This window comes from Camelus ferus, chromosome 18 (assembly GCF_009834535.1).
Source record: "Camelus ferus isolate YT-003-E chromosome 18, BCGSAC_Cfer_1.0, whole genome shotgun sequence".
Classification (NCBI taxonomy): Eukaryota; Metazoa; Chordata; class Mammalia; order Artiodactyla; family Camelidae; genus Camelus; species Camelus ferus.
The window spans coordinates 8094888-8117798 of NC_045713.1; the positions used below are offsets into that span (position 1 = coordinate 8094888).

The 22911-nt window shown below is 62.7% G+C and overlaps 1 protein-coding gene across 14 annotated transcripts in view; it reads right to left on the minus strand.

Moving 5' to 3' along the window:
• The window catches only part of PRKAR1B (protein kinase cAMP-dependent type I regulatory subunit beta), a 103119-nt gene that overhangs the window by 10614 nt on the left and 69594 nt on the right, over positions 1 to 22911 (minus strand). For 9 of the 14 annotated variants that reach the window (XM_032459839.1, XM_032459834.1, XM_032459835.1 and 6 more), the window contains 4 exons: positions 20052 to 20112; positions 16441 to 16562; positions 1792 to 1873; positions 205 to 1496 (listed from right to left, as the gene is read on the minus strand). In XM_032459839.1, coding sequence (XP_032315730.1) covers positions 1324 to 1496; positions 1792 to 1873; positions 16441 to 16562; positions 20052 to 20112 — 438 coding nt within the window. In that variant the 3' untranslated portion in view covers positions 205 to 1323. The other 5 variants (XR_004312603.1, XM_032459841.1, XR_004312602.1 and 2 more) reach the window with 4 other exon arrangements.

The window sequence follows — 22911 nt, forward strand, 5'->3', positions numbered from 1 at the left end:
GGGGACAGAGTCTCGGTTTGAGGTGATGGGAAGTTCTGGGGGCGTGTGGGGGTGACGGGTGCACAACAGCGTGAATGTGGCTGGTACCACTGAGCGGTGCACTTAGAAACGGTCAGGACCACAAGTTTATGTGTGGACTATTTTACCTCAGTAAAACCAAAAGGAGAAAACCTGCTAGTAAGTATTTCAGACCAAAACCCCGAGTTCGCTCATTGCACGTTTAATAGCACATGCAGCGTTCAGAGCATTGTGATAAACAGGGCGGGGCTGACAAGTCACAGAAGCACCACGGGTGAAGGCAGGCTGGCCAGGGGCACCACGAACCGGCAGCCTCTCTGGATGTCTACGGGCAGGCTAGCGGCGCCATTTCCTTCGCACGTCAGGTCCCCGGAAGTCTCACGAGGCACTGACCCCAGGCCTCTCCAGCTCACGTTAGGGTGGGACGGAAGATGCTGTCAAGGGGCATTCAGTCGGTTGACGACATAGCTGTGTGGGGCCCAGGGCAGCTGGACTCACCCTGTTCAGCGGGAGGTGTATCTGCTGAAAAGCGACTCCCAGGGCCCTGGTTCTGACCACTTTATCCAGGATACGTTTTAGCAAATCTCTCCACTTCCTCCCAGGGCCTCCAAGAAGCCGCTGTACAAAGAAGGGGGCGGCAGTGCTGTCTGGGGACACCCCCACTTGGAGAGAACAGGTCTCACGGCACCCCGGAAAGTCCCGAACTCTCACGGGCTTTCCCTCCCTCCCTGGGCGTCTCTGTCCTGACTCGGGTGTAGGGGTCAGAGCTCCCAGCTCTCCAGGAAAGGTGAGGACCAAGCCCACTCCCTGAAACGTTCCGTGGGAGCCCGGAGCCACCTCCCTCTGAGGCCGGGACTGGCTTCCCCCAACCCTGGCATCTTGGGAGGACCCTCTGGTGGGCAAGTGTTTGAGGGAGGGGCCTGGACCCTCTCTTTCTAGACTCAACTTCTCACCCAGGCTTCTCAAGGGTGCCTGCGGGGTCCCCCTGGGACGTCATGGTCCCACACTCTGCTGCAGAACAGGCGGCCTCATGTCCCCAAGCCCAGGCACTGAGCAGTTCCTGGCCCAACTGGACCCCACAGCCGGCCCCTGGGGGGGTGGGCAACCCCTGCGTCTCCCGAGGACCTGGGGAGTAGGGTGGGTCCCCCAGGACGAACCCGTGGCAGATGGGGAGGGGGGCACGGGGGAGGGTGGCTGCACCTCCTGGCCTGGCCTTCCAGGGCGCAAGGTGATCTTTATTCCGAAGTGAGTTGGGGGCAGGGTAGCCAGGCGCAGCGCCCTGGGCGCGCAGGTGGGCAAGCGGGCTCAGACGGTGAGGGAGATGAAGCTGTTGTAACGCTGGATGTTCCTCTTGAGGATCTCGGAGCAGGGGCCCAGCACGCGCTCAAAGCGGGGCCGGTCCAGCTTCACACACTTCAGCGGCCCCCGCGCCACCACGGTGGCCGCCCGGGCCCGGTTCAGCAGCAGCGCGATCTCCCCTGGCGGCGGAGGAGAGCGTCAGGGCCCGGCCTCGGGGAGGTCGGGGAGGCTGCAGACTGAGGGACGAGGCCAGGCCCTGGGACGCTCAGCCGCCTCTGAGCGCGCGTGCCCAGGGGCCCCGGGACATACGCAGGCTAACAGGCGCTCCCTGTTCACCTGAAACTCAAACACAGCTGGGCCCGCCCACCCCGGTCAGCCCACGCCCAGGACCTCAGCCAGGCCTCCCACGGCCCCTGTGGGGGCCCCGGGGAGACGGCCGCCAACCCAGGAGGGAGCGGACCCCACCCCACTCACCAAAGTAGTCAGAGGGCCCGAGGCGCCCCACCTCCACATACTCCTCCTGTGGGGACCGGCGCTGGAGGACTGAGGCTGTGCCCTGTGGACACCAAGGGACATGTGAGGGTCGGCCAGCTGGAGTCGCGGTAGTGGGGGGAGGGGGGAGGCGCCAAGGTCACCGTGTGGGGGTGTTACCCAGCAAGGGCCACATGTGAGGGCTCACCTGTGAGGGTCCCTGCCCAGATCCCCCTCCCACTGGCTCCCTCCCACAGCCCCCCTCTTCCAAAGTGAACACCCTGTCTTCCCCTCAGGGACAGAAAGGCATGGGGTCTGGGAGCCGCACCCCAAGACCACCATCCTCTGCAGCCCACTCCTGCCCCGAACCATCTGCCTGCAGGTGGGGAGCTGGCAGAACCGGGAGGCACCGCCAAGGCCAGCGCTGCTCCGAGCCGACCTTGGCTTAAGTCTCAAGGACAGAGCGCCAAGCGGGAAGAGCGCGGTCTCGGGGTCATGCACCCATCAAGCGACGTGGCCCCCCAGCCCCCAGATGGGGGTGCCTGCAGACACTGGGGCTCAATGATTAACATGGGGGTGGGCAGAGCCGCTTGGCGGGGCCCCCGGCGGTGGGGCTGCGGCCACGGCAGCCACGTCCCGGCACCAGTGCGTTCAGAGCCCACGGCCCCTTCACCTGCCATTGGGGGGGCCCCGGGGGCAGGTCCCGTCCAGAACCCGGAATCTTCCCTGCACGCCCCTCAGCTGCACGAGGACTAGCTGCGAGTGTCCATTAACCGTGTCTCCGAGCAGCGGGTCTCAAGGGCCGCTCAGACGGGTCCCCTTCATCTCCACGGCTTCCCCTTGCGGGGGGTGGGGCGCAAGGCGTCTGAGGCCCGGAGGACCAGGGTGCTTCAGCACTGGGGTGCCCCCGCACCCACAGGGCCTGGGGCCCGGCCCCCACTGTGCAGGAACGTCCCTGGCCTGGACGGCCGACACCCACTGCCCTGGCCGCAGGAAGAAGCCGTTTGTTCCCAGGTGGGCTTGGGGACTCGCCCAAGCGAGGTGGCCAGACTCGCCTCATGAGCGCTGGCCCGGCCGTGCCCGCGTTAATGAGTAACTCCCTCCACCCGGTCTGCGAGAGACGGCCAGAAGACCCTGCCTGTGCCCACCGTGCCTGGACTCTCTGGCCACCCGCGGGGGCCCCCACACTGGCCCCCACTCCGGCCACCAAGACACTCGGCTGCAGCGTCCGGGATGTTCATGAGGCAGGCTGATGGACGGAGCAGGGCCTGTAAACAATAGACCGTCCGCACCCGCCCGGCCGGCCAGGAGCGCTCCCTGGTCCGGGCGCCCACAGACCCAGGCAGAGGGGCAGGGCCGGCGGAACACGTGGTCCCTCACTGACCCCACGGAGAGGAGCTGGGTCCTGGGCCCCACGAGCCAGAACGGCCCCCGCCGCTCCCCACGCCAGTCCCCGCTCTGTCCTCCAGGCCAGGTCTTCCCGGGCCCCACGGCCCACATTGGGACACTGGCTGAGGGGGGTGTCATTCGGCAGTGAGACGTGGGCTGGTCACCTGGACTCCCTCGAGCCGCTGCCGGGAGACCAGGAGACAAAACTGGAGCGGAGGGCAGTCAGGTCTGGGGGGGCGGCAGTGGTTTTCTTGACACAACGTTGCGTTGACCGAACTATCGTTCACTTTCCTGACTTTTTACGCATATGACTCAGGTGGCTTTCATTCCCATCTTGGACAATTTTCCATTTTACACTTGGATCATTTTTCTCTTCAGGACCTCAGGGATGGAACTGAAGTCTCTGGTTCTTACTCAGTGAAACTCCAGGCTTCGAGCATCTGATGAGGTACTTTGAGCCCGAGACCCCAGAAAACCCAATCTGAGGTGTCTCAGAGCACCCAAGGGCAACCGCCCTCCCGAAGAGCCAGAAGGCTGTCGGGAGGCTTCAGGGCCGGCTGTCTCAGCGGCCCGGAGACGTCTCTGCACCCAGGCTTGTCCTCGCCTCCTGCTCTGGCGGCCTCGGTCAGGTCCTCGTGGTGGCACAGTGGCTGGTTCCAGGAGTCACCAAATGCCTCCCCCTTGCCATCAGCAGGAAAATCTGGACGCGCTCAGCAACCTCTCCTCACATCTCACTGACCAGGGCAGGTCACATGCTCGCCTCACCCACTGCTGGGGGGGGGGGGTCTAGCCGACTGCTGTGTGCTCACTCGGGGGAGGGGCTGGGCTGGGGCTCAGCGGGCAGGAGGGGCAAGCACAGGCGCAGGTGGGCCACGTCTGTTTCTCACTTGTCTGCCCACCGGGGCCCTGGGCAGACACCTCCCCACCCTCTGTCTTCTCCGGCACCAGGGGCGTTTCCTGTGGTCACTGGCCTCTCTCTCCTGGTCACACACACGCCAGCCCGCCTTACGGTCGACGGCAGGTTGGCTGCCATGAAACCTACTTCCACGGAGACGGACGCACCTCTTCAACCCGTGACTGGCACGTTGACACGGAGGACGCGCGAGCGCCTGACCGGCCTGACACCCGCCCTCCAGGCTGGACGGCACGAGGGTGAACCCAGGGTGAACACTGGGCAAGCCCCGGCCCGGCCCTCCCACGTCCTGGGGTCACTTCCCGCGTGCTGGCAGCCCAGCCTCAACCGGGGCACTCGGCCTCGGGTGCCAAGGGGCCGTGGGGCCATGAGACGGAAAGGCCACAAGGGGCAGAGCCACGCACCAGGGGTTTCCGTGATGAGCCCAGGCCACCCCTGTGCCCGCGCTGCAGTGTTTTGGGGGCTCTTTGTTACAGCAGCCGAGGCTGAGACACTGTCACCCCCACCCCCGAGTGCTGGGGGTAACCGCAGGACTGAGGGAGTCCTGCCCTGGGACGGCCTTGCCACCCGACTGGGCACGGCCGCCAGGCCTGAGGGCGGTGGGGGGGAGCGGCTGACGGACCAGACGGTGGGGGCCTCCCACCCGCAGGCCCAGCATTCCCATTAAGCGGCAGCCGGTCTTCCGGGGGGCGAACCGTCCCCAGGCCTGGAAACAGCCGTGCTCTGAGCTCGGTTCCCAGACGGCCGTGAAGGCAGCACAGACATCCTAAGGGGATTGAGAGCTGGAATCCGGGGGCTGGAAGAGCATCCTTGCCAGAACTCAAGACCATAGTCCCCAAATTTGTCACTTACCGATTCTAACCCAACTCTAAAAATAAACCGGGCCACACAGGAATGGGCCCAGGAGGAGGCTGAGAAAATGGCACTGCCGGGGGGGGGGGGGCTGAGGGCTGGAGTATGAGACCCGCTTTCCTTTCACGCTTTTGGTTTTTCTAATTTTTCCACAAAATTGAAACCCAAATCAACGTTTTGGTTTCTACAACAGGCAAGTGTGACTTCTGTAAGACGGAAACCAGTCGAGGTTGAGGTGAATATGCTCGTCGAAGCAGGACCTCTGGGCTGCCCACTCCCCCACCAAGCGGCCCCTCCAGCCCGGCGCTGACCCCAGGCCGCGGGCCTGGAGTCCCCCTGCCGGGTCAGGTGACGATGGAGCCCCGAGAGGCAGGAAGACACAGCCCCGCCCATGGGGGCCAGCACCCGGAGAAGCATGGAGGATGGCCTCGCTGCAGGGCCGCCTCCTGGGCTGGGGCCATGTGCCCCCCAGGAACATGACACCCTCCCTCTGATCCATCCGGCAGGCCGTCACCCACTCCTCCTGCCCATGAGCTGGACGCCGCTGCAGGGCTGGGACACCTCAGCAGTGGAGAAGGGCAGAAGACACAGGTCGCCCCAGAAATGACACCCTGGCAGGGGGTCAGGCGGGGTCAGATCAGAGCTGTGGCCACTGGTCCGCCCCAAGGGGTGCAGGCCAGAGCGGGCAGGGCTCGGCAAGGACAGCGCCCAGTGAAACAGGACCCCCACCCAGGACTTGCAGCCGCTGGGGACGAGCCTGGCGTCCGTCAGAGCCCATGTGTACGTGCCCACACTGCCCCGGTCAACACAGCCCGGCGCCGTCCCACCAAGGAGGGACGGACACTGCCGTCCCAGCCGCTGTGCTGTCAGGGCAGAAGGGGAGAACTTCAACCCCACGGCCGGTTGTGCAGGGGGCACACATTCTTACATGCCATTTACACCAAGGTCGAAAAGAGGAAAACCAGTTATTTTATTTAAATAAATCTATATTGTAAAACAAGCAAGATCAGAGCCATAAACGGAAACCAGCATCACTTCCCTTAAATTAAAAGGCAACTAAAAAAACAGAGCAGAAGGAGGCAGGTGTGGGACGGTGGGAAGCCCCGTGCTCTGGACAGCTCTGCAACGCACTGGCCATGGTTTTGGGGAGGCCGGGCCCTGCCCACGTCCCAGGCTCCTCATCTGCAGTGCCTGTCCACCCGCAGAGTGAGGTGAGGGTAAAGTTCCTGGCTCTCGAAGCACTTCTATGCAGGTCAGAGCTGGCAGGCGGTCATCAGGGCAGTGGACACGAGAGTAAGTGTGACCAGCAGACACAGAGGGCTCACCGCAGGGCACCAGGCTCACCGGGCACTGCCACCCCTAACGGAACTCCACACACCTGGAAAACCACGACAGCCTGCTTGGCCGTTATGCTTCATGTGCACACGTAGTTTGCCAGGTGCAGAATCCACATCCGTGTCCATACACACATGCAGGATTAAGCCGGCGGTGCCTGTGAACACCTCCAGGTAGCTGTGTGGTTCCTTCTGCATGAATGAGCTCATGCACAAATTTTTAAAAGTTTTTAAGGAAGCTATCGTTGCAACAAAACTGTTTTCTCCACGGGGAGGACTAGTTCACGGTCCTCACAGATGCTCCCTTCCCTCCAAACCCATTTCCCGCTCCCTGGGGCACAAGGATCCACGTAACCCCAAGTCCTGGGCACCTTCTTGACTGTCTGTTAGGTGCTTGGGGTCTCTCTGTGAAGACCCCGCACCCTGGCTGCCAGCACGGCCACGTAAACTGTCCCCAGAGCAGCAGCACAAACATGTGGGGTTGGTAAGGGGCCCCAGGTCAGCTCTCCAGGCAACATTTAACGCACCGTCCACACGGTCGGTGACTTGGCAAAGGCACAAACCAGCAGCTTTGCAGGGAACACTGCGGAAGAAAGAGAGTTCTGGCTCTGGGGCCGGAAGGAGAGGCCGGGGGCCCCGGACGCCCTGCTGGGTCGGGGTCCTCCTTCTCCAGACCGGCCAAGTCTCTGCTCTCTCGGGAGCCCAGCCCAGCCCTGCCCGTCCGAGGACACCAGCGTGGCTGTGATGGGCACGTCCGCCCAGGGACAGGGCCGCACGCGCGTCCAGGAAGTTGCAGGCGCTGCACCTGTTCACCTGGTTGAGCTGCGGCTCTGGCTCGGCTCCCAATGCCCTTCTGTGTCCCAGTTCCTCCCTGCCATCTGCAGATTCGGGGGCCAGGGAGAGCAGGCCCGAGGCATCACAGCCGTCCAGGCTCAGCTGCGTGCCGAGTGGGGAGGACAAGCCGTTGCTGGTCCAGCCCTAAGATGCCAGCGCTCAGGCTCCTTCTGCCGGGGGTTGAGGGTCCACTCTGGAGACAAAGCGGTTTCTGGGGCTCAACCCCAAGCATCTGAATGGGGCCTCTTGGGGCACCTCCGCTCCCAAGACACAGCCCAGCACCTCGTCTGCAGGCTGACAGCCCCAGTGACCTTAGCGCCGAGCGGTGGCTCCACACCTCCCCCGCCTCACCGGCCCCAACCGCAGGTCATCGAGCCTGGACCCTGCCCTCCGCCCCCTCCTCACCACCACGGTCTTCGTCCCTCCCACCTGTGTTAAGGCCAAAGCCTCAGCCTCTCCCACCCACCCCTCCCCATCACTGCCCACCCGTGTGGATGGTCAGGACGGCTTCCAGCAGAAGGCTCCACTGCCCACCACCTGCTCCCCAGCTGTGCCCCAGCCGAAGGTCCTCCAGTTGGCACCAGCGGCATGCTAGCGGCCCCCAGATGCCCCCGCCCACCTCCAGCCTGCCCGGGCGCCGACCATGCTGCGGGTGCAGGGCCCTCTTCATTCAACGTCGTCTCCCCGCCAGTGACCGCTCAGTTAACAAGGCGCGTGGCGTCCTTCCACTTGGCAACCACAGTGCAGACACGGGGGCTCCCTGAGCCAGACCCAGGCTCGCTGTGTCAGAAACACCTGCTCTGTCCTGCAAAGGGTCCCCCTAACCCAAAGCCCCAGAGCCCCTGACGACTCCGACCTGGAAGGAGGGGCACAACCGCCTGTCGCATCGACCAAGCCCTCAGCCCTCCAGGCAGCTGCCCCGAGAGGTCAGGCCACACGGCCCACCTGGGTCCCGTCCCTAGGACACCCCCAGGTCTCTCTGCAGACACTGTCCTCCAGCAGGACGAGGGCCGGGGAGCCCCTGCCGGGCTGACTCAGAAGCTCTCAGCAACTCGCCGTGGGTGGTCCCAGATGCATGGCGTGCCTGGGGTCTCCCACCACCTGCTCCAGCCCCCGCGGCCTCCGCCTGCTAGGGTCTGTGTGTCAGCAGGGACAGGGGAGGGCCAGTCTCAGGTGGGACAACAGAAAGCTCTGCAGACGGATGGTGGTGCGGGCTGCACAAGGTGAATGCACTCACTGCCCCTGAACTGCGCACTTAAAATGGTTGAAACGGTAGATCGTGTGCTACGTGCATCTTACCGCAATTTAAAGAACAGGTTGTTCCACAAAGGCCCTGGCCACCAGAGTCCCGCCTGGCCTGCTCCCATCCCTGAACCAGCTCAGCAGCAGGCGCCCCTCAGGGGTCACGCTGTGGGCTTCCAAGCACCCTGCTGTCCAGGGAGGACGCCCGGTCACCCCAGTGCACCTCCCTGCAGGGCCTGGGCTCGTCACAAGGCTGACGGCTCCCTGGGAAGATGGCCACACTGGGTGCCTTACCCCCAGGACCCTGGCAGCCGACACCAGGGGGCCACTGGGGCCAGGGTGCCACAGCTGTGGACGGACACCGGCAGTGACCCAGACGGACACATGTGGCCACATGTGGGTGCTGGGGACCACTCCCTTACGGGGACACCATGAGCCCTGGCGCTTCAAGAGGGCTGGGCCCAAGAGCCCGAGGCCCGCCCAGTCGCCGGCCCAGAGCGAGGAGGGGCGCACGCGGGGACGGAGCCACCCTCAGCGGGCGGGGGCCTGGCACCCCGCACGCTGCCTCATCAGGACGGCACGTCTGTTCGGACTTTCCCATTCCTCACGGCAACGGCCTCCGCACGCTGCTTCTCCCTCCCAGGGTGCCAGGAATCTCATTCGGGACCAGGCAGGACCTCGGAATCCAGCAAATGCGTTCCACATCTGTCTCGTCTGGGAAAGCCTCGCGCCTTGTGTGAAGACACCGGGGGAAACAAGATCCGGGAACGACTGAGAATGGGAAACGCAGGCCCTGGGGGCCCCCCGGCCTCCGGGGGGCCAAGGGGTGTGAGGAGGATGGGGCTCGTGTGCTTTCTGGGGGGCCCATCCCCAACTCCTTATCCTGATTCTCGCACTAAGGAAATGAGGAAGCCCTCGAGGAGAAGGCACTTGTCAGAATCCACACAAACCGAGGTGGGGGAAGGGGCGGAACCACGCCTTTCTGAAGATGTCTCCGCGTCCCTGGTCTTATTCCAGCAAATAACGTTTCACTTGCACAATTTTAAAAACTTCACTTTTTAGAAGGGCGTGCATCTCTCAGCGCAGAAGCCCTGCGCTCCCAGCCTCCGCCCTAGACACCGGCCGCAGCAGCCCGGCAGGAATCCGCACATGCCACATATGCCGTTGGGGAGGACGGCAGAGAAGGCCCGAGTCACGGGCCAGTGCGATCGAGCCGGGAGGCAAGGTGGGAGGTCCTGCGTGGGGGACTCAGGGTGCCCACCTGCAGGTGGGTGTGGATGGGGTACCTCCGAGCTCAGGAGCGCTTGCAGGGCTTGGCTGGGAGCTGCCCCCGGCCCCGCAAAGGGTGGCTGAGAGGGGCTGGGGTGGAGGTCCACCCGGCTTGGGCCTGGGGCCTACAACAGGGGCTCGAAGAGGACAGGCCCCCAGAGGACGAGGCCATATGGTGACGCGGAAGGAGACGGTCAGAGCTGGGACCCCTTGGACTCCTCTGACTGTCTCAGTGGACATCAGAGCTGCCCAGAACAGGGCCTGGGAGATTTCGGGTGTGGGAGCCCCTGGTGGGGTCAGAGTGGAGCCAGACAGGAGCTGGGGTCCATCCAGACACCAGGCGGGGACTCGGACCCCTCTGAGATCCAGCAATCGTGCCCCCTGGTATTTGCCCAAAAGGTCAGGGTGAAAGCTCACATCCCCACAAAAACCTGCACAAGGGTGCTTACAGCATCTTCCTTTATAATTGTCAAAGCCTGGAAGCAGCCGAGGTGTCCGGCAGGAGGCAATGGACAAGCAACAGCGCGGTCCATTCAGACAGAACATTACTCAGCGGTACAAAGCAATGAGCTATCAGGTCACGAAAAGCCACGGAGGAAGCTTACGTGCGTATACGACTGAGTGAAAGAAGCCAGTGAGGAAAAGTTCCAGCCAGACAGCTTTCTGGAAAAGGCAAGACTGTGGCGGCAGCAGAAGGCCAGAGGCCAGGAGAGGCAGGGCTGAGCGGGTGGAGCAGAGACGGCTTCCACAGCAGGGAAGCTGCTCCGTGCGACACAGCTACTACTGACAGTCACACACTGTCCAACCCACAGAACGAGGGCGCCGAGCGGACCCTGATGTGAACTGTGGACTCCGGGAGACTGACGTGCCCTGCAGGTTCGAGTGTGACACACGCCCCATCTGGTGGGGGTGATGATGGGGGGGGGGCTGCGAACCTAAAACTGCACTTAAAAAGTAAGTTCTCCAGTGGAAAGGCCTCCAAGGAGATCCCACCGCTGTGGCCCGGCCAGGACAGAGGTCCGAGTCGCCCAGACGGGTGCACATGGGTGCAGCGTGGCTCCCAGCCCAGCCCGGCTTCTGGGAAAGTGCTTCCCCCGCTTCCGCTCAGAAGGAAAGTGTATCTTCCTGCCACTTTCTGGCCTTAGACTGCTGTCCTTTGATACTGACTGTGGCCAGTGAGCCCTTTGCTGACTCCCTCGACAGGGAGGGACTGGCACCAACATGGACACCCGACAGTAACTGCGGGGAGACGGAGACCAGGCTGACTGGCCTTGGGCCCCTCCCGGCAGGGCCCTCCCGGCTGAGCAGCGGAGGATGCAGCCTGGTGGGCGGAGCGCCAGAAGAGGGCGGGAGGGTCCCAAGACAGGAGCAAACACCCCGGGCCCATGGGAGGCTCCTCAGGAGCTGTGAGACTCAGGGCAGGATGGTGCTGGTCATCTGGACAGCACAGAGTGGACGTCCAAACCCCCTGCCCAGAGTGCAGGGTGTGTGTGGTCTGGCTCCCCTAAGTTGGCACTGCCCCCTCCCACCAGATCTGGGGACCCCGGCCTCGTGCCCCTATGTTTCTCCTGGTGCCCTTCCCCACCTTCTCCACCTGGAGAACTTCTACTCATATGTCAGTACCCGACCTACAGCTGCCCACCCACCATCACCTGGCCTTCCTGCTTCGGCCTGGCCCCTCTTCCACCCGGGACCCAGAGCGAGTCTGTGGCAAGTGGGCCGGAAGACCCCTCCTCAGCAAACACAGCAAACCGCCCGGGGCTGCACCCCGCCACCCACTAGCCCTTGGCCCGGCACACGGTAGGGTGGGCTGACCCCAAAAGACCAGGACCCTGGGATCCATGCATCCAGGCCTGAGGTGGTCTCTCTGAAAGTCCCCGAGACGACGGTGAACTCGGAACCCCCGCTGAGACGTGAGAGGGAGCAGCCAGCCCAGGATGAGCCGGGAAGCCCCTGGCCAAAGAGCCGCTTGGAGATCAGTTGCTGTGCAGCTGCTTCGACGCTGTGGACATTCATGAAATGCACAAAAACGTGCAAAGAGGAGACAGAGCCAACCTTGAGTTTCCATGGCAAAGCCTCCCACGTGGGAGCGCGCAGGAGGGAGCAGCTCCCGTCCAGCGGCCCACAGGCCAAGCAGGTTCTCGGGGTCAGGGACTCGGACGTGGGGAGGGTGGCAGCAGAGGGCACCTGGGACCCAGATCTGGCCCGCCAACACCCTCCTCCCAGCGTCTTCCTGGAGGGAGTGGAGGTCCAGGGACTGAAGTGAGACTCTCCGTCCCCTCCCCACCAGCCCCACACGCCCTCTCTCCCTGGGGGAGGCCCACCGGGGTCTGTCCTGCCAGGCGCAGCCAGGAACCCCTGCGGGTCCCACTGCTGGTGACCGGGAGCTCCTAGGGCTACTGGGCGCTTTGGGCCTCCAGTAACCAGAAGACTCCCAAGAACGGCCAGCCCACCTCCTCCCCACGGGCTGCTGCAGGTCGAGGCCCCAGGGACGAGAGGCTCGGGCCCTGGAAGACCTCAGGTCCTTTCTGTCCTTGTGTCTGTTGGGCCCCAGGCTTACAGCCGCAGGCCTGCTCTCGTTGGCTGAGAGCACGCTCCGAGAGCTTTGGGTGGGGGTTGGGTGTCCGAGGGGCTGGCAGCTCCTAACAGCTTCTGAGACAGCTTGTGTGAGCATAAGCACCCGCAGACGAGAAGAGACCACCCCTGCACCCCGAGGCCTGGCACAGATCCCTGGGGCTCACACGATCCCAGCTCTGCCCACCCAGTCAGGCCCCCAGAGGCTGGCAGGTGTTCCAGACTCCTCAGTGTCTGCAGGAGCCATTTCTCATGTCTGTGCAGGTGGGGTCTCCACCAGGCCCTCCACACCTGGGGGGAACAGCTCCCGGGGCCCTGCCACTGTGGCCCCAGGGCTCTGTCCCACGCCCGTCCACCCAGGACAGCAGAGGATGGACAGAGGCCCAGCACAGGGTGGGGGTGAGTGGTAGGGGTGACGGGGGCGCCCGCACTCCCACCCCCCAAAGATGAGGAGGCCCCTGCACGGCTGGGGAAACAACTCACTTCAGGTCCCACCTGGGAGGTGCAGGACTTGGCCAGTCCACACGCGGGGGAGCCAGGGGCCTGGTCCCCAGGACCGCGTGGCCTCTGCGTGTGTGCTGTGAGAGAGAGACCAGGGAGCACCCAGCCCGCCGCACCCCGCCCGCGTCCTCGCACCTGGGCCTGCACACGCAGCGCAGGGGGCCCTGCCTCTGCGGCCTCGGGGCCTGTCTGAAGGAACCTGCTCAGATCAGACCCGTTACTGTGCCAGACTCTTCCGCCGGGTCCTCTCAAGGAGTCGAGGCTGACGCCGCGGACTTCATCCCCACGCGTGGGGCGGGTTCCGCCCTCGTACCAGACTCCTCACCCGGAGTGTCTACCGGTGGGACAGCCACAGCCCACGCCGGCCCCTAACCGTCCACGCTGACGCCCCCCAGCTGACTCCCAGGGTCAATCTGACGTGCCCGCTGGTCTCCCAGCCCCGCCTGCACCATGGCCTCAGGGTCTGTTTCAGATGTGGCCGGTGATGGCTCCTGGCCACTCGGGAAACAGGTCGGTCGCAGGAGTCTCTGAGCGTGTGATGCCGTGAGCCCCAGGGCCCCACTGTGACTTACGAGTTTGGCTGATCACAGTGGAAAAGGGGGAGAACTCCAAGTTGCCAAGGAGACCACTTCAAATACATTTTACAGTGTTGTGAAAAGCGTACCTTCCGAGAGGGTTGGGTTACACTCTGGGGCCTGTGAATCTGCCCCCACCCCACGGCGGGTGGGCCCTCGGCCACACAGCCGAACTCCCTCCACAGAAGCAGCGGTGGTCTCCGTCTCCCAGTCGCTCTCTGTAGGCCCCCAGGAAAGCTCTATGCAGGAAGCGTCGGGGCCCCTGGAGAGGTGCCACCCCGCCCCACCCAGCACCTCCTCCTGGGGGCTCCACGGTGGGGTGTGGAGTCCGAGATTCTCTGCTCACAACACAAGACCTCAAAGCCGTGGCACCAGGTACTCCCTGGAAGGCGGAGACTGAAAACGGCTCTAACAGCCTTTAATGGGTGAGCTAGAGTGACGCCTGGCCCCGGAGCCCAGCCTGCCCGTCACATGCAGGAAACACGGGAAGCAGCGCTCACCCCACTTACACAGCTCTACACACGTGCTAGATGCTTGGACACACACACACACACCCACACAGCGAAGGCCTAGAACACTCGGAGCAAGGGTGCAGGAGCCAGCGGGACGCGGGAGTGAGAGGTGCGGCTGCCTCTCAGATCGGCCACTTGCTCTCCATGTGTCCTTGGGGGAAGGTCGGCCCCAGAAGACACTGCGGGGCCCTTCGCAGGTGTGGGCAGGCCGCATGATCCCTGAGGGGCTCACACAGCACCTGATTTGCCCGAAGTTCCAAGACACCAGCTCCGTTATCACAACTGTACATAACTGGTCATCCCTGAGTTCTGTGAGGACTCCTGCTGACCCTACCTTCACAGTTTTACCAATTTTCTACCGTGGCCTTGGACACGGCTGGGAGGTGGCCTTGGCCCCAGAGAATAACAGACAATTGTCTGTGTTGGTCAGAGCTACCCACTCCCTCAACTTCAAGACCATTAAAACCGAGGCTGTAAACTCAAGGGTTTGCACGAGTCTGTGGAGCCTGTGGGCGAGGCAAGGGGGCTGGGTGAGGACTGGAGTAAACTGGGAAGCACATCGCACCCTGGGCAGCCACCTCCCAGGACCAGCCGGCTGAGGCCAGGCCCAGATATGTACAGAGAAAGATCCCGACTTCTATGTGAAATATCCTTAATTCAAATGTTTTCTATTAAAGAAAAAACCCACACCGTGCAGGCCAGTGCAAACCCCACCCCCTTGTCCAGCGGCAGCCTTGGCGGCGTTTGGAGACTGTGAGTAACCTCCTGCTGGAATGTCTTCCAGAAACCACAGGCCAGGTCCTGGTTATCTCCGCAGACTTGCAGGAGGAGCTAAGGCTAAGACACAGACCTCAAGGGACCACGTTCTCTCAAAGTCCTGCAAGGAAAGCCCCGGAAAAGTTGAGTCAAGCCATGGCTGTCACTCCAAGCGTTCTCTCCCGGGGGGACCAGGCATGAGCCTTTGTTCAGGGACCTCTCAAAGTCACAGGCGGGCCAGGAGCTGAACCGCTGCGTTCTCTGCCTCTCAGGTCGGCAGAGCAGAGACCTCACTGGCAAGAATCACAATTTCTTCTGTCTGTGCTTTTTTGCTTTCTTTCAAGAAACATTATTGTTGGATGAGTCACCCACCCAAGGACAGGAATGCTGCCCGAGGACCCCTCCACGCGGTTCCTGCAGGAAGCCCCCGCCCGTGAGGCTCAGGTGCAGAGTCCACCCCTGCCGCGGCCTGCACCCCCGCCCCTCACTCAGCCACCACCTCCAGGGTTCTCCCGCCCAGGCTCAATGCCGGGATGTGACCAAGTTCCCGGTTCCCAAACGCACACTGTGAAGCTCTGTGCCCGGCCCTGTCAAGACCTTCCCGGGGCCTCGCACACACCCTCCGGCCCTCGGTCTCCCCTCCTGCACTGGTTCTCCAGCCAACTCCAATGCCTTCCAGACCTTTCCCACGAGAAGGGCAGGCGCGGAGCGGGGAGAACTCCAGGTACCCTCTTTGGGGAGGAGCTCCCGCGGGAGCTCCCCCTGTCACTGTGGAATCCGCGGTCACAGGGAGGGACTTTATCTGTTTCTGGACCACGGCTCAGAGGTGGGTGAGAGCCCCATCTCACCGACATCAGCAGCCTGGGATTTGCTCCTGTTGTCTTAAACCAGGAAAGTGGCTCCACGTCCGGTGACGCTGGCCGAACGTCACCAGGGTTGGGCCTTTGTCATTTCCTTTCTCCACATCAACCCCAAGGCTGGCCCTGTGCTCTGGACGGCACAGTGACCCTCTTGGCTGCCGTGGCCACAGCCTGAATGGGCATTTCAGCCGCGGTGACCATTTGAGCCGCACCAGACTCTGCCCTCCCTCCGATGGCGAACACGCAGCTGAAGCATGTGCTCTACCAAGCATGCGGCATAAATTCTTCCCGCCGAGAGGACCAGGGGAGTGGGAAATGGGCCAAGCTCACATACTTTCAGGTCTGTGTAATGGGGAGGGTTCCCACGGCAGGGCGGCCACTCATTCATTCCGGGGCTGCTGCAGCTCTGCCTCTGGGGACCACGGCCCAGGCGCAGCCCCGGGGGTGACGCGCCGGCCACGCAGCTGCTCGCCCCCATCAGTGAGAGGCTGAGCGTGGCCGTCACGGATTACGGCCTGGAGCCAGCTGTCGCCGGCCGCGGTGGGGGCTGGAGGTCGGGAACAGTGACTCATGCGTGTCCAGGTGGAAGAACCTGGCACTGATCTTTAAACGTTTAATTCGAGACCATCGCAGATTTGCATGCAGTTGTAAGAAACAGCACAGAGAGATCCCATGTGCCCTAGATTCACGCATCCCTCCCAGTGAGGACGCCTGCAAAGCTGCAAAGAGCTAAGCACACCTCCCACCGGGTTTGGACTCAGGACGCCCCCCCACCCCGTATCCGGCCCCGCCGCCACCTGCACACCCTGGAGCAGTCTGTGCCGTCTGCACGTGTGTGGGCTGAGGGCCGGGCCGATACCACTTCCAGGAGGAGATCCTTCAATCGTCAAGGGTTAGGACACATGGGGGATAGGGTAGGTGCAAGGCTGTGTCCGCACAGCCAGCTGGGCTTGGGCACGGCTGGTCCCCAGGGGACGGGGCATGTGGACGAGACTCTGCCCCAGGCCCAGGGCGGCCCCTGGGCCCCCGCGCCGGACTCACCTCCGTGATGATGAAGAAGTCGTCCCCAGGCTCCCCCTGGACCACAATCCTCTCTCCATCTTCAAACTGCGCGGGTTCCAGGGCGTCGGCCACAGTCAGGCGCTCCCACTTCTCCAGGGACTCTGCAGCGGGGGCGGGGGGGTCAGGGGCCGGCTCCCACCCTGACGGCCCCCGAAAACACCCAACAGCCAGCCCGGGGGTGGGGTGAGGCTCTGCTATGTCACAGGGATGAACAAAACGGAAAGCAGGGGGCACCCGGGTACTTTCACAAGTGAGCTGAGCCCAGGGCGCTCACAGTGCGTGCCGCGCCCTCAGCCGGGATGCAGAACCCAGAGCGGACCCCACCCACGTCCCGGACTCGTCGTGAGTTACAGGCACCAGGCGCTGCGCTGCGTCAGCTCAGCACAAGATGCTTCTGCCATCTTCAGAAGAGCAGAGCTGCCTGTATGTCACGACCATGAAGCACGAGGGCTGCCAAGGGGTGAAGTAACCCAGAGGCCGAGCGACTCCCATCCCAGGTCCGCGAGCACGGCACTGCACTCACGTTGTGACCCTGAGCCACCCACCACCTTCCACTGCTTTAGGTCAGAATGCTTACTTCCAACGGCTAGTTTAAGGCCTGCAAGTTCTCGCCCTACCCTCTCTCAGGCTTCCCCTCCCCGGGGCGTCCACTCCTGCTTTTATAAGAAATTAACGACCAACTGATTAGCTGTTTCTTTTTGACCAAAGAAACTTTTCTGTCCTATACTCATCAGATGCCCTTATGTGGGTCAGCTGCTAAAAATACAAAGCAAAGCACTATTTTAGATCCAGGTTGGGAGGGGACTTCTCTGCTTGAAAACTCCTGCCAGAGCCATGCATTGAAAAGACATGTTTTGCACCCCAGGGCCGGGGCGGCTGCTGAGAGGGGAGCCCCTGCCAGCAGCTGGTCCACATCTTCCTGAAGAGGGGCCGCTGGGGACAGGAGCTGCCCTGTGAGCCAGACCCCAGGAGGCTGGCATGGCCCCCTCGTGACAGCGAGGCAGGTGGCCTCGGAGGGGACGACGGTCTGTGTGGGGAGGAGTCAGGCTGCACACGTGTGGCTGCTGGCTGGTCCCTCCCAGGGCAAGGGCCGGCATCTGCGGTTACGACGTCGGGGCCAGGAGGTTTGTGTCCTCGCTGGGATCTGCGGGGTTTCCTGCCACACTAGAAACCTGGGACATTCCAGGCCCAAGAGTCGCAGCTTCCTCCCCAGCCACGTGAATTGGGAGAGAATGTCAGACAGCGCATGGGCCCCAATTTCTCAGGGGTCTTAAGCCACACCAAGTAGGGGCCTTTGGGGCATTTTTACTGCGATCAGAGCCCATCCCTGGCTCCGGGTGCAGGCAGTCAGCCCTGCGAGGAAAAGCAGCCGGCCGGCCGGCCGGGGGGCCCACTCCCAACGCCGTCCTTCCCGAGGGTCCTCCACCTGCCGGGGAAGTGGTGGGAACCGTGCAGAAGGAACGTAGGGCGCATCCCAAAGTTGCCCCCGGTCATCCGGCCGAGGAGTCCAGGGAGGACGCGGACCTTCGGGTCCTGCCTCACAGCTGTGACCCTCCTCCAGGGAGACCCGCTCTCCTGCCTGGAGGCCCGCCGTCTGCTTTTTCTTTTGGAAGTTGGGTCGGGCCAGCCCCCTGTGCTGCCTCCACTGCCTCCCTGGGCAGGAGGTGCCGGGCAGCCGTCCTGCCCAGGACCGCACCCCGCTTCCCTTCCAGGCCCCTCACAGTGCCCCTCCACGTCACTGACTCCACACAGTCATGTCCAGTGTTTTTGTAATTTGGGGAAAAGATAATCAGAAAAGTAGAATCAACACCATAGCCGACATCTGTCCTGAACAAAACTGCAGGAACACGCCGTCACGCCTGCTCAGAGCCACTCTTTAGAGACAGAACTCCTGCTAAGGTCGAGGCCCCTTCCTGTAGGCCTATTTCTCTCCCTCCCCACAGGCTCTGACTATAAAGGGTTCGGTGGAATTTTTTTTTATTATTATCCTAAAGGCTCTGGCAAGCTTCCTCTCCGTGGGTGGTCTCCCGCGGTCACTGTGACGTGGCTTCGTAAACACGCCGTGGCGCTGCCAGCGCTGTGCAGAGACACGCTTTCCGTTTGTGCCGACTTCTGTTTGGAGACCTTGTCCTGTGCTTTATCGGAGTATAAACCTGCGCCACGCAAACATCCCTTCCTGTGACGACAGACTTCAGGCTGTTCCCACTGTCTTGTTATTGCAGAAATCGCTGAGATGAGCGTCCACGCCGTGTCTCTACAGCGTTTCCTTCACAGGCAAAGATGCAGAGTCTGGAGCGTCTGCTGCATTGGTCCTGCCCCTGCGATCCCTGATTTACCCCCCAGGTTACCAACAGCCTTGTTTTGGTCCTGATCTGCCTTCCTGGCTCCTCCAGCGTCCGTTTGACTTCCTCCGTACCCGCTCTGCTGCCTCCGCTCTCCTGTCTCACTGAGCCGTGCTCTTACATTCTCTGTTGGGATTTCATCCTGGCTGGCCTGCCCAGCGGCCCTGGAGGGTCCCTCCACCTGCTCAAGTAGATGGGAGGGCCCCTCCCCTCTGAGCTGCAGTTTGAGGGGCCAGCGGAGAGCCGCTCCCGTGTCCCACCACCCGGGCTGCAGAGGTGGACAGGGAGAGCTCAGCTGGGAAGTGGCTGCTCTGTGCCGGGAAGCAGCCAGGGTCCCACCAGGCTCCCCGACATGGGCAGGGGTCTGGAGCACGGGTACAGTCCCGCGCCTTCATCCGCGAGCGCCTTCATCCGCGAGCGTCGTCAGCCCCCGGGCGCGGACACCCTCACCCCCCCGAGCTGCACCTGTTTCCTCTTTCTCCCTCCTCAGAGGTTCTTGGGAAAGGAGCACGGGCTCCCTCGTCAGCTGCACCCAGAAGTCCGGCCGGGGCCGCTGCCGGGGAGCTCCTGCTGGATGGTCATTTCTCGCAGTTCCCAGAGCCTCAGTGCATCATTGCCACTCACTTCCCAAAGCGGGTCTCCTTCTGTGGTGTGCAGCTGCCAGACTCACACAATCATACACATGGTCACAGCCCAGCTGATTAAAATTAAATAAAACGAAAATCCGCCCGTGCTCGGCGCAGACATAGAACCTCTCCATCATTCCAGCAGCTCTGAGGCCAGGCTGGTCCCAAGCAGCATGAAACCGCCATGAGAATCAAAGCAACTTCAAAACACTGAAAACGTCTGTTGGAGAGAACCTTGTTGAGCTCCGGAAAGTCAGTGGAAACGCAGCCTCCAGGATGTGACGGGGGGACCCGAGAACCCACACAGAGAAGAACCCAAACGGGTCTGGAAAGACGCAGCACAGGCGGGCCCACGCACGAGCCCAGCCGACCCCTGAGGTGGAGAGATGGGCTCTGACGGCGGACACACGGACACACCAAGCACAATGGACAGACGGACGGGGGGGCAGACAAACAGCGCGCACACACGTGTTCATGCATGTATCTGTGTGGGAGCACCCTGCGCATGCGTGAGCCTGTGTGTGTGTGTGCATGTGTGTCCCAAACGCGAGCAGCACCGAGAACTCTGACCCTCCAGCCGCACAGGGAAGGGGCCGGTGGGGGCGGCGGGGCAGGCACGCACCCAGGATGGAGACCTTGCTGAGGAATTCCTCGTACATCCTGCGCTTCCTCAGTGTGCTGCCCTGTTTGGGAGAGACGAAAACACAGAGAAGGTTCAGAATCTCTTCCTGCCCGAGCCGTTCCCACACCCCCAACTTCCCCCAAATGATTCCGAGCTCCTAAAATGAGACCCTCGGAACATTCCAGGTCCTGGAAGTCTCTCAGGTGAGCGAGGGTCTGGGCAGGCTACGGCCCCATCAATGCCCAGACCCCACCCCCCTCCCTCCAGGGGCTCCATCCTTCCTAACTCCCTGGCTGGCAATAGCACACCTCATCCAGCTGGGGCCAGGGATTGGTCCACAGGTGAGCACTCAACCAATCAGAGCCCTGCCCTGGGCTTCCAGGTGCTGAAGAGGGTGGTCAGGTGCGGTGGTGAGACTGGGGTGCCCCTCGGTCCCCCCACTGCACCCCACACATCTGGAGAGACACTGGTGCTGACAGCAGAACGTAGCATGCGCCGTGAGGAGGGGGGCCTGGAGCTGGTGCCCGTGAGAACCGCCAACTAATTACTTCTTTTTCCCAATCAAATGCGCGCTGAGTAACACAAACCAGTGACCAGACCCATGTTGGCTTTCATGTGAATTAGAAATTAGAACCAGAAATGCGGATTTGAAAACAGCACCTCTGCATCAAGCACACGTCCCAGCAAGCACCACCTCCAGGTGGCCAGTCCCGTCTGAAAGGTACAAAGCTGTCGGGACTTCAGCCGCTCACCCCTCTGCCCAGCCTCTTTGCACAGTGTACGAACCGCACAACGGAACACGGCAGCCCCGCCGATGAGAACTATTAAGCACAGCATGATCAGAAAACAGAAATGTTTGGTGAAATTCAAACAGTCTCATCATTGAAGGCACCACCAGTACATCAGAGATGTGAACAGGATGGAGACAAATCTACCAGTGGCGAGGTTTCCCCAGGACCCTAGACCAGTCACCCTGGCAGGCAGAGGAGGGGAAGGACAATGAAAACACAGGTCAGGGAGGGGCTGCATCTCTTAGACACCCTCCCAGCGACCAGAGCCCAGTCTGGGAACCCAGGGATGGGGGCAGGGGGCAGACAGGGTTAGGGAGCTGCTCCAAGGGGCTGGCACCTGGAGCCCAGTGGCCGGGTCTGGGGGAAGACAGCCCCTAGCCTGCAAGTCCCGGCAGACGCGGGAAGAGCGAGCAAGGAGGAGGAAGCGGGGGGACGCTGAGAACCAGGACAGGGAGGGGCCGCACACAGCTGGACGGTCGAAGCCCCAAGGCCATGGTGCGTTTCCCCAAGCTCAGCCTGCACCCAGGGCTAGGGACCTCATCCAGACCCACGGAGGGGGCCAAGGGAGGAGGCCTGAACCTGGAAGGGATTCAGAAGCCCTGCGTTCAAACCCCACCCCTCACTTGGTATGCACACACCTGAGACAGCACCCTCCTCTCCGAACCCCGGTTTCCTCGTATGGATGATGGAGTATCTTAATCCCTGCCCCACAGGATCCTGGGAAGCTAAGGTGAGCAAACATCAGTGAGGTGGTGTGGGGAGGGGCCCCAGGCCTCAGCGCCCCCAGCAACTCCGAGTGACTCAGGGCCAGCCCAGCGCTCAAAAGGCTGAAAGTCCCAAGTTTAGAATCCAGGAGGTGCCCTGCCACCCCCATAGGAGCCCAGAGACACCCAAGCCCCCTCCATCCGACAGAGAGCCCCCACAGGGCTGGACCGTGCTCTAGTGGGTCCAAGACCACCTCATAACTGGTCCAGGATGGTGCAGACGGGGTTCTGCACGACCGGCTGGTGGCAGGGAGCAGGCAGTGTCCAGGGATCGGGGCAGAACCCAAGGCTCTTTCCGGCGCTGAATGTCCGCCACGGGGCAGGTGTGGATGCCCATGGGGGCAGCGTGCTCAGCTCAGCTCGGCGCCCCGGCTGTCTCAGATCCCCGCCGGCCACAAGAAAGGCATTTCTTTTGCGAGATGATTTATATTCCCACTGACCTGCCAGCAGCTACGCCCCCCCCCCCGGTGGAATGCAGGCATGTTTGCCCGGGAACCTTAGACTTTAAAGCTCCCCACAACTGGCCCATCCATCTCCTGCCGGAGGATGACAGCTGAGGGCGGCCGCCTGGGACCCTCGGGTCAGGAGACTCGCCTCAGCGGCTGACCGAGGTGCCTCCCCTTCAGAGCGTCCCTTTGGGGATGAGATGGCCGGCGAGGCTGTGCTGGGAGCCTCCATGGGTTCACGCACCGTGCAGGTGTCCATGGGACTGGCCCTTTACCTTGGGGGCCACGAGGACCCACACTTGGGGGGCCCTGCAGCGTGTCTGCCGGCAACCCCGAGGTGGGCTTTGTGCCTGGAGGGGCTGTCACAAGGACGCGGCCTGCCCAAGGCCACCACGCGTGAAGGGCCAGCAGGGCCTGGAATCTGCCTCCTGATGAACGCTCCCATCCGTGGGTCTGGATGAGGTCTGAGTCATGTGTGCAGTGGGTCACTGGCTCTGGGTGCAGGCTGAGCTTGGGGAAACACACCATGGCCTTGGGGCTCCGACCATCCAGCTGTATGTGGCCCCTCCCTGTCCTGGTTCTCAGTGCCCCCTCTCCTCGCCGCCCTGTTCCTCCTCCTCCTCCTCCTCGCACTTCCCGTGTCTGCCTGAGGTCAGGGGAGCTGAGGGGTGGGGTCTGGTCCCGTCTCCCTCCACCCCGTCTCCCTGGCACGTGTACCCTTGGTTTCCACATCTCTGTGATGGGGTCCCTCTGGACTGACTTTGAGAAGCAGGGACTGCAGAGAAAGGCTGTCTATGTAACCCCCCAGCACAGCCTACACCGCACAGCTTCCCTTCCACCACGGCCCCGCCCCTTCCCC